At 44.0% G+C, this 17,818-nt stretch overlaps 1 protein-coding gene across 2 annotated transcripts in view; it reads left to right on the top strand.

The window, feature by feature from the left end:
- Positions 1-17,818, top strand: part of UBE2H (ubiquitin conjugating enzyme E2 H) — a 69,728-nt gene that overhangs the window by 20,491 nt on the left and 31,419 nt on the right. For both annotated transcript variants that reach the window (XR_002907715.2, XM_024193096.2), the window contains exons 2-3: positions 14,774-14,850; positions 15,596-15,670. Coding sequence is in view for 1 of the 2 variants with exons in the window: in XM_024193096.2 (XP_024048864.1) it covers positions 14,774-14,850; positions 15,596-15,670 (152 nt within the window). In the remaining variant the exon portion in view is untranslated. The remainder of the gene's footprint in view (positions 1-14,773; positions 14,851-15,595; positions 15,671-17,818) is intronic.

The following is a 17,818-nucleotide window of genomic DNA, read 5'->3' as shown; positions in this document are numbered from 1 at the left end:
GTGTAACAAACCAGAAATCTGAATGAGAAGCGTCCTTATAAATTAAATCCTTAAAAACTGATGGTTGAGTTGATTGAGAAAATGAGGCAAGGGCAAAAACTCTTATCTTGTGAGTCTTGTCTGTCTACAGCTAGCAGCAGCTGAGACTTCCCATCTCGAAAGCTATTTAAGAATGTCTATTGGAAAGGTATTGAATATGTTGCAGTGGTGGGTTATAGCTACTGTATAGAATGATAGCGGACAAGAGCAGTTTGTTTGTAATAAGTGTCTGCATTTGCTTGGTTTTAAAACCTGAGATGTCTATCTGCAAAGGGTTCCAAGCAAACTTCTGTATACTTTTTAAAGCAAAAACAAAATACAGTCACTTGTTGGATTATAAAATCATATAGCTCTTCAGAACTCTTATCAGGTTTCGGGTTAAAGGTGACCAAAAAGAAGAAAAATTGGGCTTGTGTCCTCTTGCATCTCTGATGTATAAAGAAGGCCTGATACCTGCTTACCCCCAAATCTGTTTCTTTTCTCGTTCTGTTTCTGTATTAGAAATTCATGTGTTGTCTACTGAGGAAGTCTCTGGTGACTGGAGAGAGCTTACAATATTGTGACATAAGAGGCTGTAAGATGAGCAATTAAATGTGTTGGGGATGTTATTTGAAGTTTTGTGAAACACCTGTTTAGCTTTGATGCCAAATGAATGCTTTGAAGAAAGAACATCTTTGTTAAAGATTGGAAACTCACAAATCTGAACTGGAGTTTTCCAATAAACATCTGACATCCCAAGATGTCCTTCAACAGTACCAAGGGAAAGACCATACTTTTCATTTCTGACATTTTTAAGCTAAAGAGCAAGCAGGAAAATCTCTTAAGCCTTTCAGGACTTCTTTATACACCATAAAGAAGCAAAAAAGAGTCTAAATTAATATAAAAAAATCTTTTTGCAAGATACTGTAAATATCAGGGGAGGGATGTAGTCTTCTCTTAAACCCTGAGCACTTATGAACTTTATGTTCTTAGTTACTGTGTAGTTGCTACATCAAATGGGCACTTTGCCAATTAACAAATTACTTTGTTAGTCACCTGTATAAGCCATGGATGTTGGCAGCGGGGAGAAGAGAGACAGCCATCCCCAAACCAGTGTTTGTTATAATTTTCCTCTTTATTACCAGTCAGTGAACCAGTTAAAATGGGGTGCAGTTTTGCTCATTTAGACAAAAAATTAACTGAGTATGGTCTTAGAAATTCAAGGAAAAGCAGAAACAAATTTGCTTTGAAAGAATGTAGTTCAACCAAAGTGACTTGAAAGGAACTGAAATGAGCAGGTGCCTGGAATATGATCTACCCTGAAACTAACATCCGTATTTCTTCTAGTGCGTCATGCATTACTTCAAATTTGGCATTAATGGCCACAATGGGAAAAGCTAATTTCAGCCAGGCACTGACTTTTCAACAGGTTACTTAAGGTCAAGAGAACTTTTTTTAATCGCTGACTTAATTCTTTGTAATGCAATTTGTTGTCTTCCATCTCCTACAATCATGCTAGAGAAAAAAATCTAATGGGTTCTTAAAGATTTTTGTTACAAAGTTGCTTCCGAGTGAGGCTGATAAATCAGGGTCTGGGCTTTGGCTAGCACATCCAGGAATTCTGAATCAAGCAGTGAAGCATTTTGTTGCAGCACAAACACATGCAGACCATATCCTATCCTCACACCGAGATGGGCCAGAGACTCCAAGAAGTCTGCTAGACAATAGCAAGGTCCCTATCTGTTTTATATGGAAAGTGCACAGATACGGTTTTGTATTACTGCTCATCATCAAAGTAAGTTACATCTTACATAGAGCAGTAAGGCATTTCTGAAGCAGAGCTTCCTTGTCTTTCCCATGATGCACCACAAGAAGTCATGAAGAGGTCAGATTGTGATGCGTCTTGGGAGATTGTGTAACCAGGGAGCCTGGCTCATAGGGAAGAATGGGAGCGTGAGGCACCTGAACTGCAACTCCCATGAGGCAACATAGGTGGATGCACTTTAATGCCACACTGCCCTGAAATGCAAGGTTTTGATTTCGTTCAACAAACTGAACTATTTTATTCAGATTATCTCTACTTGAAACAAAGTATTTGTTCAACTTTCCTGACAAACTTTCAGTTTTCAGCCAAAAATTTTGACTTTGTCGAAATCCCAAAACTTTCTATGGAGAAATATTAGTCAAAATGACTTTTTTGGGTAGGGTTTTCCACTGGGGGAAATTCCCATGTTCCCTGACTTCTGGTCATAGCTCAACTGTTAGTTGTTTATGTAGCGCTGTGGATTAGTTGTGGACACAGAATATCCTTGCCCTAAAGAGTTTACAATCCAAGAACAAATGTACGCTAAATTGTATTAATCTCAGCTCTTGTTCGGCTGTCGTCATAGTTGAGGTTGTTAGACTTGATCACAATTCCTGAATGGTTGTGTAGGTTACTTAGGGCAGAGAAGACATTAATGGACTCTAGTAGAATTTGAAAAACCTCCTGGCAGAAAGAGGCCACATTTTAGAAATGTGTGTCTTAGGCAGTCTAAAAATTATTTCCAGTCTGTTCCTTAGAGAGATGCTTTTGTTCTGAAACAAAAAAACCACACACACACCTGTCTGACCAAAAAACTGAACTGCTGACCCTTTTTACAAACTTTGACTAGATTTCAAATTAGCAATGACCCATAACAATTTAAAAAATAGTCTCAGGTACCACATCTTCTCCTGGGTTTTCTGGCTACATTTTGCAGTTTTACAATCACATGTTCATCTCTCCTTCTCTAATGTCTGTCTGCTGGGTTGGTGTGGGAAGGGCCTCATGAGCAGAGACAATGGCAAAAATAAAACTGAAAGACCATTTCTCCGTAATCTTTCAGTTACAGTTTCAGTTGAGTTACTCACTCACTCATGCCCGTCACCCCAATCGGGGTATGGGCCGCCAACCACAGATCTCCAGAGTCCTTTATCCTGGGCCATTTGCTCTAGCTGGTTCCAGGTATAGCCCGTTTTTATGCTATCAGCCTGAAGGTCGCGTCGCCAGGTGTTTCTTGGACGGCCTCTTTTCCGCTTGCCTTGGGGGTTCCACCGCAATGCCTGTCTAGTGATGTTGGTTGGCTGCTTGCGTAGTGTGTGTCCTATCCAACCCCACCTTCTCCTTCTAATGTCTTCCTCTGCTGGAAGTTGACGGGTCAGTCGTCTCTGTCCAGCTTGCGTCCATCTTGTCTCGCTAATGCCTAGTAGGGTCAGGTTGTTGCGCCTCATCTCTGCTGTGACCTGCGCCGTCTTTCTTAACTCGTACATGGTCCGCACGTTCCATGTACCGATGGTAATCCTCCTGGTTGCAAGAAGGGTAATTGGCTTAGTGGCTTCCTCACGACTTTCCCCACCCAGCGTCATGCGTCTTCGAGTTGAAGACCCTTCTTTTTCCAGGGTAAAAGTCTCTGTTATCTCTATTGTTGGCGTTTCTGTAGCAAGTTGATTTTTTACGGGGTGGAGTTGCTAGCCCCACGCCCAACCCTCCTCCTTTATCCTGACTTGGGACAGGCAGATGGCCCCAAAGGACCTCTCTGGTGGAGTTTTCAGTTCAGTTACTTATCTAAAAAGTTTGACCTACGGTTTTCCAAGTGTGAATTTTAAGTTGACTATCACTTTATTGGAAAGACTGAAGTGTGTAAAATCACTTTGGTAAAGATGTTGTGTTTAACTTGCTAAATGCTTTAACACCACAAATTGAGTTTAATCATCCAGTTTGGAGACAGTTTATATGGCCCTTTAAACTCGGTTTACTGGTGGGCTAGTCTGTAATAATTTCAGATCCGCCTTCGGTTTCTTCTAGGTGTAAATTCTGTTTCCTTCAAATTAACTTTCAACATTATAAGTAACAAACTCAAGTACATTGTGTGGTGTGACTTCATGGTTCTTGTGGCTGCTATGAGTCGGTCTGGCAATGCAATCTGACTGAGGTGAAAGGACTAAGATGGCCTGTATGAGCAGTATAGCAAAACTATAGCTCTGGTATGTCCCATAATAGTTCAAATGTTTTTGCCTACTCCCAGAGCCAGCACCCCATACCCAGTCCTGACCCCCCTCCCAGAGCCAGCACGCCATACCCTCTCCTGCACCCCAACACTCTGCCCCAGCTTGGAGCCTCCTCCTGTACCCAAACTCCCTCCCAGAGCCTGCACGCCAACACTCTGCCCCAGCCCGGAGCCCCCTCCTGCACCCAAACTCCCTCCCAAAGCTTGTACCCCAACCTCCTGCCCCAGGCTCAGCCCAGAGCCCCCTCCCACACTGTAAACCTCTTGGCCCCAGCCTAGAGCCTGCACCTGAATCCCTACCCCAGCCAGTGAAAGTGAGTGAGGGTGTGGGAGAGTGAGCAACAGAGAGGGGGGAGTGGAGTGAGTGAGGCGGGGCCTCGAGGAAGAAGCGGGGTAGATCCTGGATTGCCCTTAAATTCAAAAAGTGATCTTGGGCGTAAAAAGGTTGGAGACCACTGCTGTAACGCAAATGGGTCAAATGAAAATCAGTTATGACTCCCAAACCAGTTCCTCAAAGAATGTCAGATGGGGGAGAGTTTGAGAAGAGAAGAGATCCCTTCCTTTAGAAGACCCTGGCCACACCAACAGGGTCATGTTTGATACCTGTTCACTTCCATAGTGTAATCATACTTATCTGTTTGGCTGATAACCCTATGACAGGGGTTCTGGTTGCTCTGTGCTTCACTCTTGGGATGATATTTCCCATTTTAAGGTTGTCATTCAAAAGGTGCATATGGAAGGATTATTCTATAGTTCAGAATGAGCCGTAGTCTCAATAAAACAATCCTTGCCTGATTTCCAAACTAATTAGGCTAAAGTCTGGCGTGGAAGTGCTCAACGCAGGGAACCTTGTCCAATGGAAAGAGGAACAATTTATGATTAAACTTCACCCTTCACTCCTGATCTCGGTGATCCTCCTTTCCTGGCTTGGCAATAGAATATAGGAATGTTTGCTAGATCTCTGTTGCTCTGCTCATATATTATTTAATGGACATGCCCAGTTCTGTTCAGTTGTCTCCAAACCTTCCCCCCCACCACCCCAAACTTTAACCTTCCATGAAACGGATACTGTATGGAAGGAAATGTACATATAGAAATGATTCTCCCTTGAAACTGAAACACAATTCTTTATATAAATAATGTCACTTCTTCTCCTTTCATAGCCGATGCCTTGTTAAAGTAGATATAAGTTGTGTTATCACTGGCAATTGTTATGCTTTTTAAAAAATCTGTCCTTGTTCAAACAGGAATTTTGGGGAAGTTCTATGGCCTGTGGTATACAGGAGGTCAGACTTCACTAGATCACAGTGGTCCCTTGTGGCCTTGGAATCTATGAATATAAGTGGTGTGTGAATCTTTTTAGAGTGAACTATTGATTAAGGTTTCTAACAGGACTGTGTAGATGCTTAAACAAAAAACTAATTTAGGTTACTATGTATTAGAGCTGCAGTATCCACTGACTGGCATTTGACTTTCCCTGCTCCAAGAGATCATGGTACAATCCACAGAGTTGAAGAAAATAAATAACTAGATAGCAGTGATAAACCTTGCTATAATAGTTATCTTGCTTTTAGGATGAAGCCATCCTTAAATATGGAGTCAGAAGGAACTTTCATTCTGTCATGTTGGCAGGAGCTATGTGTGGGAGGAATTGGGGTCTTTTCCTTTTAGCATTGAGCAGGGATCAAATGGGCATATTGTACACACTTCTGTCATTGTAGTGGGAGGTGGCCACTGATGGACTGCAGTCCTTACTGTCTTTTATTTGTTTCTACCTTAAGTTACTATGAGTTCCGGATTTAAGTTTAAATCCTATTTGCTAGTACATCTACCAAAATAAAGTTGGAAGTCTACTAGTAAACCACCCCCCCCCCCCAAAAAAAAACCCCTCATTGTTGTTGGTACATCAAGTCACCTTAGCAATGTTCTGGTAGATCCTTCCACCACCTCTATGGATTGGTACAGAACAGATGACTTAAGTGGGTAGGTCAGGAGTTGTGCTAGTTAGGGCTCAGAGTACTTGGGAAGTGTCAGAAAGTTCTTTGATTTGGTTTCAAGAAACAAAATGCTGAAAACTGGAGGCCGTGAGTCATTAGATGCAGGGAAAAACCTGTCAATCTTAATTTTTTAGCCTAGATCTTGGGGAATTTGTCTAGAATGGAAATTTAAAGATGACTTGCAAAGGAAACAAAATGTGTTGTCCCTTGCTGCTATGTGAAATGGTAACAAGCATAAGGGAAAAAAACTTTACAGTTAGAAGCTCAAATTCTGACTATCCTGGTTTGTTTGTTTTTTGTTTGTTTTTGTTTTGTTTTTTGTTTTTTTGTTTTGGGGTTGTTTTTCCTGCCACACTAGTAGGATTTTAACATCACAAGCATAAAGGAAGTGAAACATGATTGATTAAAGGGAAAATATTTTAGTAAGAGGGTAAGACTTAATATTCTTGATATTTAGGGTTTAAAAACAACCTTTCTTTAGACAAAACCTTTCGGCATGTATCCCTCAGAGCAAAACTCAATTGGTTTTTCTTTGTAGGTCACTTCAAAAAAAGTGAGACTTTTTTTAAAGTGAGAATAGTTATGTTGCAAAATTTTGTGTGCATACTCCTAATGGCATCAAGAGAGGTGTGAATTCCTGTTTTACTGAACTGAGTACTGGTTCCTGCACCAGAAACCGTGAGCGTGACTGGCTTTTCATGAGGTACCTGGCCTTTCACAGTGCTATCACTTGTAATGCTTTTTGCAAACGAAAAGTACCATATAAACACTAATCATATCTGAAAATATCCTCCATCGTTAAATATGCAGATAGTGAGATGCAATGTTGACTTATCCCTTAAATAGCTGAGGGGTCCTACTGATCTCTTTAAAAAGTAAGCGGAGTGATATGTTTACATTTTGGAGGACAACAATGAACACCTGTCATCCATCCAGCTGTCTTCCACTGGAACAACAGCAGTTGTACAAAGGTTCTTCAAAATATGTAACTCCTCACTTAACGTCCTCCTGATTAACATCATTTTGAAGTTGTCACTGCTCCATTAGGGAACATACTGGTTTAAAGTTGTGCAATGCTCCCTTATAACGTCGTTTGGCTGACTTTACAAGGGAGCATTGCACAAATTCCTCTTCTCCGCCTCCTCCCCCTCCCTTCCTCCCTCCTTCCCAGCGCTTCCCCCGCCGCCAAACAGGGCGCTTTCCCCTTCAAAGCCAGCTGGAGAGAAGCGGCGCTTTGAAGGGGAAAGCGCTGCTTCTCTCCGGCCGCTGGTTGCACTGCTGCCCCTGCTCCTCCTGAGTCCTCCGGCTCGTGCTCGCAGGGCCGCATTCCGAAAGAGGCTTTAGAGCTGCTGGCCAGGGCCCCGGGGCCCCCTTAGCCCAGGGCCCTGCAGCCCCTAAAGCCCCTGCGTTCCGGGTGGCCCTGCCTGCTGGGGGGAGGCAGCTCCCAGAATCGCGGCCTTGGGGGCGGTGCCGTGCTGCACAGAGCCACCTGCACTAAACAGGAGCTGCCCCAGGTAAATGCTCTGCACCTCCTGCCTGCCTCAGCCCTGAGCCGCCTCCCGCACCCCCACCCTGAGCGTCCTCCCCCAACCTAAGCTCCCTCCTAGACCCCGCACCCCCACCCTGAGTGCCCTCCCACACCCTAACTCCCTCCCAGACCCTGCACCCCCAGTCCTGAGCCCCAGGGGTAAGCCGGGGCACCTCCCCACATTTACATTAAATCTTATGGGAAAATTGGATTTGTTTAACATCGTTTCACTTAAAGTTGCATTTTTCAGGAACATAACTACTATGTTAAGTGAGGAGTTACTGTATAAGAAATGGTGGGGGGGGGTGATCATTAAAGTTCCAACAATAATGAGGTGGACTGCCAGGAAGAGACTGGAACCCCAAAACTGAATTCAGACTTTTGCCAATTTTGAGATGTTTCAGCATTCTGAATGTATTGCCTCTTCAGGGCAGGAACTGTCTTTGACTGTTTGTACAGCACACTATCTGTCTGTCTCTGTCTGTCTGTGTGTCTCTCTCTCTCTCTCTCTCTCTCTGTAATTAAAAAAACAAAAACAAAAAAAACAGTCAGTTGGCCCTGGCACTTATGGCATGCTCTGAGTCACTGTACAGGAGTTTGTAACCAGTTGCAACAAAAATCCCCTCCCTGTTTCCCTCTTTAGCAATCTCTTCACAGCTGATATTTCTAAATGAGGTTTGTCTTCCAGATTTTCAACACTTCAAATTGTTAAAATTCTCAAGTATCTCAGACAAGGATAATTATCTTGAGGACTTAGTCTCCTCTCCACTTTTTGAAGTCTTGAACTAAAACTTTTGAGCCTCTTATCCATTACTAACAGAAACCTGAACTGCATCTAGGCTTGTGGTACTTTCTGCTGACTTTTCACTAACTGAATATGACATAAAGTCAAATTCTTATCTTTAGATAAGACACTGAAACCAGCAAGGGCAAAAAGATCTCAGAGGCTAATGGAAACAAAATGAAAACCGTTCAAGAGACCTGGGTTTATTTTTAAGCCTTGTAGGATGTCTGATGTGTTACAAGTTAGGTACTTAGTGAAATAGGAGACTCATGACGCTTCCTTTGCAGATCCCCATTGTAGGAGTTGTGTGCTCTGCTATGCAAGCCAAGAAAGCATTTCAAAGTAGTAGAATCCTTAGTCAATATTCTGGAACAAAGAAATGTAAAAAGCCTCTGTCCTCTGATCATTTCTTATTTCTCTGTCTGGTGCTCTGAGTCCTCTCCCTTGGTCTGACTGTTGTTAGGATTTGGCAAGCTTTAGCTATATAGAGACTAAATCAGTGTTGGTTCTTTGTAGTTCTAGGAGAGCATGTCTGTTCAGATGGACATGGAGCCGGAAATTAGGTCTAAGAGTTAGTGGTTTTGACCCATAAACTGTCCACTTTCAGACAAGAGTCCTCCGTGGTCAATGGTGTGGAGAATATGAATAAGGAAGTGTTGTTTATCCTTCACATAACACAACCACCAGGGGTCACCCAATGAAATTAATAGGCAGCAGGTTTAAAACAAACAAAAGGAAGTACTTCTTCACACAGTGCAGTCAGCCTGTGGAACTCATTGCCAGGGGATGTTGTAAAAGTCAAAACTATAATGAGGCTCAAAAAGAATGAGACACGTTCATGGAGGATAGGTCCGTCAATGGCTATTAGCCAAGATGATCAGGGACACAGCCCCATGCTGTGGGTATCCATAGACTCTGACTGTCAGAAGCTGGGAGTGGACGACGGGTTGGATCACTCAGTAATTGCCTGTTCTGTTCTGTTCCCTCTGAAGCACCTGGGATTGGCCACTGTGAGAGAAGGCAGGATACTGGGCTATAGAGACCAATGGTCTGACACAGCATGACTATTTTTATGTTCTTATGTGCTTGAAAAATTTGGGTGAGAGGCACTCAACAAGACTGCTTTCTGTGCAGATTTTATACCCAGTGTCTGATGAAAATGTAGTTGGACTCAAGGTCTGTTTACAGAGTAAGCCTTGAGTACTCCTGGACACATGCAGCTCTCCTGAAAGAGTTGTCACAGATTTTATTCAAAGTATATGGCATCACAAGACTCTTAGAAATCCTTGAATTAATATCTTAGATCCTTCGCTGACAGATATGAGGACAGATGTGTCTTGAGATGGATCCAAAGTCATAAGATCCTATTTCTGTAGGTTGAGCTGGTCAGTCTTCGAGAGGCTCAAAACATTCCTTCAGTGCCTCTGAAAATGAGGCAACATAGGCAGGCACGCTGAGGATCCAGCAGCAGGAACTACTCCCCGTCAGGCTAGCTCTTGAACCAGCGGGTTGGTTCTGATTGTGCCTTGGCACAGGTAGACTCCTTGGGATCCTACAGGTCCCAAAAGTGGCAGGATGTTCTTGAATCTGAGGCAGCCATTCACTTGTTGGAGTCTTTGGAACTGTCTTCTCATTTAAGATTTGGTTTTACGGCCATGGAAAGATGTCTGAAAGCAAATAATTAGGTCAGAGTCTGAATTCTTCACTCATCAGATCTGGTATTTTAGCTATGGTTGAATTTTCTCTGGAACGATCACCCCTTAGGGACACAGTCCTGTCTGGTACAGTACCTTCTGGTCCTTCTCAACATGATTTATGATTTGTTCTTTATCTGAATAGATTTTTCCCTAGTGATTCTACACCTGAGGTGATTTTGGCTTATGGCTCCACTTTGACAGCATAGTAAGATCTTTTTTGAAGCAAGAGGCCCTAGTGAGGTCTATCCAGATTGGTAGGGACCACTTCCTGTCTCTTGTAGTCATCTCCAGGATCATGTGTACAAAGGGATGATTTTTCAGACTCTTTAGGGAAGAAACAAGCAGGACAGTTATTGGAGGTCCTCAGTCTTCCATGGGTGATTCTTCTCGACCGCTCTTTCCCTAGGTGATGACAGGGCTTGTCAAGGTCTGATAGGCAAAATGGTTGAAATCTTTGGCATCTATGTAGCTTACGTTTAAAACGAAATTGAAAACCCATACAATTAGAGTTGAGGGAAAGGCAGAAGGTTATATACTTCAAGTGAGTGACGGACTCCTGGAGCCATGCTCAAATGTGGAGTCACTTTGTGTCTGTCCCATGTGTGTCCTGAAAGCCTGATTCCTACAAAATTTCTTGTCTTATGTGTGATAAAATGTATAAGGGTCTTCATTAATGTACTAATACTTCCAGTGAGAATGTCTTAATGGTAAAAATTCATCTTACTACTTTCCACTAGATTTCAAATGTTCATTTAGTCACATTTGTTGCAGTTTTGTATACTAAGATAAACGGTATAAAATTATGCATAAAAACAAAGAGCATAACAGGTCTCTTGCCTGAATTCTGTTCAGCTGTCTTTGTTTTTTGAGAGGGGAGTTTTATCTATAATGACACTTGGCAAGCAGGTACAGTAATTAGACATTGCACCATACAACTCATTTTGCTTACTAATAGCTTGTGAGCATCACAACTATTGCATACCTGTGCTCAAACAGGCTTAAATTTATGGTCAGTGTAGACTTGCAAAGTGTACAAGTTTGTGTACAACAGATGCTTCAAAAGTTTGGTTCCTAAAGTCAGACTCACAGGACTTTCTTACTAAGTGATGTTTGATTAGTCTTAACTAGATCCTCTTGTATTAAATGGACTCGGAAAGCTGAATAAATGTTAATATGCTCTTTTAATATGCATGTTTTACTCTTATGCTTCACTCTGACAGATTCATGTAAAGGCCCAAACTTCCACACCTGTAGTTCATGTTTATGGTGTGGGAGCCCTTCTTGCCCTGTGAAACTTAACCTCAGTGTGTCAGTGCTGAGCGGCAACAGCCATTTTTCTGGAAGGTGGTGGTGGAATCTCTCTCCCTGTATATACACAGACCCAAAATAAAAAGCTGACCGTTGTCCCTTGATATGAATTCCTGTTAGCTTGCTGTCAGAACTTTGCATGCCAACCTTTCTGAGTCGGTGAGACAGCAATATTAGCTACCCAAAGTGAGAGTCTTCCTGCTACCTTTATCACAGGAGCCATTGCAGGACTTTCCCTGTGGTGTTTACCACTCTGACTTGTCAGATGCCATCTGAAAACAATGTTTCTCTCCTGCCCTAACCATCCTTTTAAGAATTTGACTTAACACTTCCGGTTACAAGATCAACTCTTAATGGAATATTTTTGATGCTGAGGGTGACTGTTCCGAAGTAAATAGACCAGGGGTCTCAAACTCAATCTACCTTAGGGTCAGTGCCAGTCCTCAAATCCTCCCAGCGGGCCAATAATGTCACTCATGCCGCCCAGAACCTGCCCCCCAAAACTCCACCCCCCACCTGCCTAAGGAGGTCTGGGGTAGGGGATTGGGGTGCAGGGAGTTTGGGTGGGAGAGGGGGTCTGGGGTGCAGGCTCTGGGATGGAGTTTGGGTGCTAGGTGCAGGCTCTGGGGCTGGGAGTGCAGGAGGAGGGGGAGGGGGTGCAGGCTCTGGGAGGGAGCTTGAGGGCTGGGGGTGTGTTGGGAGGGGGTGCAGGCTCTGGGAGGGAGTTTGAGGGCTGGGGGGGTGTGGGGAGGGGGTGCAGGCTCTGGGAGGGTGTGTAGGGGATGCAGGCTTTGGGAGGGAATTTGAGGGCTGGGGGTGTGTCAGGAGGGGGTGCAGGCTCTGAGAGGGAGTTTGAGGGCTGGGGGGTGTCGGGAGGGGGTGCAGTCTCTGGGAGAGTGTGTAGGGGGTGCAGGCTCTGGGAGGGAATTTGGGTGCAGAAGGGGTGAGAGGTTGGGCTCTGGGAGGGAGTTTGGGTGGGGGAGGGGGTCTGGGGTGCAGGCTCTGGAATGGAGTTTGGGTGCTAGGTGCCAGCTGGAACAGGGGGTGGGAGTACAGGAGGAGGGGGTGGGGTGGGGGTTGCAGGCTCCGGGTTGCAGGCTCTGGGAGGGAGGAGGGGGAGGGGTGCAGGCTCTGGGAGGGAGTTTGGGGGTGGGAGCGGGGGTGGGGGGAGGGGGTGCAGGCTCTGGGAGGGGTTGGGGGTGTGGTGCTTACCTGGGGCTCCAAGGCGGGGCAGGCGGGGGGGCCTTCGCGCACTGCTGCCCCCAGGCACCGGCCCCGCAGCTTCCATTGGCTGCAGGGGTTCTAGGGGTGGGGGCAGTGGGCAGAGGCTCAGCCCCGCCCTGGGGCCACAGGGAGGGGCTGGCAGCCACGTGGAGCAAGCGCACAGGAAGCCGCTCAGCTCCACTGCACTGCTGGTGGTGGGCGGGGCCCTGGGCCATTTTAAATCGCCCGGGGGACACGTGGGGAGTGAGCCCCCGGGGGCGGCAGGCGGGGCCAAGGGAGAGACCCAGCCCCAAAATTGCTGGAGCTCCGCGGGCCACACTGGGGAGGTTCTTGGGCCGCAGACGGCCCGCAGGCCGGGATTTTTGAGACCCTTGAAATAGACTTAACCGCGTGTGGTCTGGTGGGTAGAGCAGTGAGCTGGGAGCTTGGGAAGTCCCTAATTCTACTTCTAACTCTCTCTCACTCAGTAGCTGTTGGTAAGTTTTCTAACTTGATTTGAACCAATCAATAAAATGGGTTTACTTATGTCACCTGGCGGAATGGAGGATTGTTTGCACAGTGCCTTGAGTTGGAAAGGTGCCAGCATAAATATTTATATTTTAACCTACTGTTGAGTAGAAAAGCTTCCTGTGTATTGGGGGTGCTGGGAGCTCTTGGAGGACAGCCTGAAGCATCTCGCTTGTAAAAATGGAAATTCTCTCCATGTCGTGCATTGCTTTTAGTCTAAAGGAATGTTTTGACCCTTATAGTGCTCAGCTCCTCTCATCAGAAGCTTTCAAAGTGCTTTGCAATGAAGGTTCCCCATTTGTAAAATAGGGGCAATACTTAAGGTACATAAGTAACTAACTGAAATTCATATGGGAGTAGAAGCTGGATTCCCTGACTGGTAATTCTCCTGATGCCTCCCTCAGAACTCATGTATTAAAATTATTGATTAAAAACAATTGCTGTTGGGTCATATTCACAATCGATTAACACTGCTTTATATTGGAGTACTTCAGCAGACTAGGAGACTGAAACATCACTGTTAATTGTTTTAACTTGTTACTGAATCCAAAGCTTTTTGCCTTTCAGTGCTGTATTCCCTTCTCCACAAAGCACTGGAGGCTTTGATTTTTTGTAAGTTAATATAACTTAATGTTTAAAAATAGTTCTTTTAGTGTTGTACCAGCACATCATAATCGGCCCCTCTGCCATCTCTCTAGAGACCTCTTGTTTTTTTGGCATTGCAAATCAAATTAACTTTAGATTGCCATAATTTGCATTCTTTCAGTGGGAGGCCATCTGACAGCACTAGGCAGCCAAGTAGAATTGAATGCACCAGGACTTGCCATTGTCCTAGAAGAGACATGTGGAAAAACTCTGCTTAAAAGTATAAACAGTTAATACCAACTTAGAAACTAAAATGTGATTGGCAAGAAAAGTTGCACTCTTCCTGTTTAGTGGATGTTGCCCCGATGCATTTGAGTGGGGAAGAGGGTTGTCTTTAAACCATGGCCTTGCCCCATCGAAGATGGTCATCCTATGGTTCAGACTTCAGTGTGGGCAAGTGCAATCAAGGTTTCATCCTTTCGTATCTGAGCTACCATTGTTTCTAAATTTTAATTCCCCTGCTCAGCTGCATATCAATCACTGAGGTGGGGCTGACAAAGAGTTCAGTTTTTAATGAAAGCATAGATTCTGCAGAAACAGATAGCAATGGTCCCTCTCCTCCCCAACTTATCAGAGAGAGCTTCCTGGAGTTTTCAAGTTCTGAACACTGTTACCACCCCAATGTTAAAGAGAAAAGTATGGGAAGTTTACTTTGTTCTACTTAACAGGGGGGTAGGAGTGGAGGCAGGGAACTCCCTCTAACACTTATGGAACTAACGTCCATTAATAATTGTTCAAATATATTTCAAGGCTATTAAATTTCATGTCTGTAAAGATCAGTGGTTCTCAACCTAGTTACCATTGTAGGCCGCATCCCATATTATCTGTGTGGCCCTGAGGATGTCACATGGGCTGCAGCTGTGTGCTGATTGGGCTGCAAGCAGCCCATGGGCTGCGAGTTGAGAACCACTGGTAAAGATATTCTGAATATTAAGTTTTAGACTGTTCAGTGTGCTAAGTTTCCAGTAAGGGTTATGACTATTTGGGTTAATATGTTGTCATCTAGACTTAACATTTTCCTTTACTTAATACATCAGTATTGAGAGCAAACATGAAGTCACAATCCTAGGAGGACTCAATGAATTTGTAGTGAAGTTTTATGGACCACAAGGAAGTAAGTACATGTCCTGTGCCATTATGATGTCTGGAAACTGGAAGTTGGAGCAAGAGGTCAAGGGATGTCATTGCACTTACGTTGCATCTTGACCACAACCTGTCCGATTTCTCCCAGCTGACAATAGGGGAAGATGGGGATGAGCGCTGAATTTCAAACCTTAATATTGGGTGAACATCATCCTCTCTCTTAGCTGAATGGCAGGTTGGTAGTTTTGACTGCTGTGCAAAGCCACAGCATTATCTTAAAATAGAGCTTAAATTTCAAAGGTCCTGAGTGACACCACTCCTGGGGTTTGGCATCTGGGAAAATCTGGCTTGTCGGTCGAATTTTATAAAGTGCTTGTAAACAAGATTGAAGGCAAAGATAGATTTTTCCAAAAGAATTAGCTCTCTTGCTGGATCTCTAATGTGTCTTAAATTAGTAATGTCTCTCAGGGTAAGTAGATTATTCTAACTTTTTTGTGGTCTGAATAAGACTCTTGGCCCTTTGTGCTGAAAACTAATGTAGTATCAGTTAAAATCAGAGCCTCAATAGAGACCAGTGCCCTTCACACCTTGGGGGAATGGCCATTACTATAGGTCTTTCTATCTGTGCTCTGTATCAAAGAAAGGAGGTTTGACATGAGGGCTTATTCTAAATGGTAATTATTTTTCCAGGTCTTTTTTTACTTAATGCCATTGTGCTTTTATTCTAGACAGAGTTCTGCAGTATGTCTAACACCTGCATTTTTCTCTGATTGCAGCACCATATGAAGGTGGAGTGTGGAAAGTTAGAGTGGACCTTCCTGATAAATACCCTTTCAAATCCCCATCTATAGGTAACCAATCATCGCTTCCAATCTAAATCTGTCTTGTTGCTCATGTAGTAGAGACGCTAACTACTATTTTATAGCATTTACCAACAATTACTGTAATTACTTTTTCACTGATTTTTATGTAGCGACTTTACTGAAGTCAGAGGCCTTCTGCAGGTTTCTGATAACCTTAACATTAAAGCATAGAAGGAAGGTCTTGTACTTAAATTACTGGACTGGGATTTAGGAAGTCTGGATTCAGTCCCTGACTGAGCTACAGACTTTCCTGTGATATTGGGCAAGTTACCGTCTCAGTTTTGTAAAAATGGGGATACTTTCCTATCTCCCAGGATTGTAAAGATAAATTCATTAATGTTTGAGAAGCTCAGATGCTTACAGTGAATGCAGTGGGTGCACTCACGGGTATCTAGATAGCATTATTCATTAACGTGCCGTACGGTCTGTGTGCATTTTATGATGTAATGTGCATTCTTGGATTGATCTCAGATTCAGAAGTAGGCTATTGGTGACCTTCTTTCCAGCAGCATGATTTGGAGGCCTGAAATACAGAAGCTGAAACCCGGTTTTACTAATCCTCTTTGTTATTAGTAAAATCATGTTCTTGTAGCGTGTGAAACAATGTAGGTCTCTGTTGCTGCTATGGTCAGAATAGCAGCAATGCTATAAAATTGGGTCGTGCCCATTTGGCTGAAGTAGTAATTATCCTTGTTCACATTGAACAAATCAATATCTTGGTAAGCCAAAGTTCTTATTTTAGGGCATGTCCATTGTGTCTTTCAGTCTTGAATAGCGGTGATCTAATTTCAGTATTTTTAAACTTCTCCAGTAGTTTGAAAATGATGAATAAAAAATAGCTAGTATTGTTTGTAAAACTGAATCAAATACAGCTACATGATTAGGTTTCAACATCCCTTTCTTGGGTTAAGAAATAGGTGCTGCTAACTCATGGAGTGATATGATAGTTGCCCGTTGAAAGGGCAAACTTGTAGTTCAGTCCACTGAAGTATTTTGCGGAGTCTTCCATCTAAAGAACTGAGAACAGCTTGAGGAAAATTGATATGGAAACTTGACAAAGTGGGTTGGAGTAGATGGGTCCCTTCCAATCCTAACATCCTGATATGAAGACAGTGGGTATTTGCTGATTACTTAATGCTCTTACGTGGAGACTGTTTTATTTAAAACCTTTGCCTCTTGCGTGCAAACTAATCTTTCTGGACCTTCATATTAGCTATGCCCATTGTGTATAGACAGTGTCATTATTCCCCATCTTGTATCTTTATCTTTTATATAAACATTCTTGTAGGCACGTCTAATCTGAATAACAACATGATCTTATGCTACCACCATTTGGCCTTCCTCTCACTGTCTGTCTGTAACACCAACAGACCCCGGTTGTCGGCAGGTGGGATTGAACCTGGGATCTCTGAAGCTTAGTGTATGAATCTCTACTGCATGAGCTAAAGTCACATGGCTCCTAGCCAAGGCTGTGGCAGACTTATCAATCTCTCAGTGGTTCTCAACCTACTTACCATTGTGGGCCACATATGTAGCTCTGTGTTATATGGGCTGCATTCACACAGTATATATACTACCTGTACATCTTAAAAAAATTAGGTTTACTATTTGTTATATGACAGCAATATGATTCAAATCAATACAGTACCTTTGATTTCAACACTGGCAAATGTCTATAAAGAGCTTTTTAAATTAGCAAAATAAGTCAAAACATTAACTTTTCAGATTAATTTACTGTAAGGGTGGCATGGCATGGTGTTTGCCATCCTCACTTCTGCGCTGCTGCTGGGCTGAGCGCACAAAGAGTGCAGCTGCGGAGCTTGTGGGGAGCCCTGGCCAGGGCTGGACGCCCCCCAGCCAGGGAATGCCCCTCATCACCCAACTCCCCTGGGACTGTCCCCATAGCATCCAGATCCCCCCAACACTGGGCCTGTACACCTGCTTTCCCTGCAGAGACAGGGTGCCCTGTCCAGGACAGAATGGCTCTCCCAGGGACAGCCCCCTCCAGCGTCTAGTCCCCCACCCTGGGACTGCTCCCCATCATCTCCCAGCCCCCCCAAGGACTGCCCCCTGGCACTCAACCCCCCATCCAGGGATTGTGCCCCAGTACCTAGCCCTCCATCCAGGGACTGCCTC

This window comes from Terrapene carolina, unplaced genomic scaffold (genome assembly GCF_002925995.2).
Source record: "Terrapene carolina triunguis isolate 2854851 unplaced genomic scaffold, T_m_triunguis-2.0 Scaffold68, whole genome shotgun sequence".
NCBI lineage: Eukaryota > Metazoa > Chordata > Testudines > Emydidae > Terrapene > Terrapene triunguis.
This window is presented reverse-complemented; position numbering and strand designations above follow the sequence as displayed.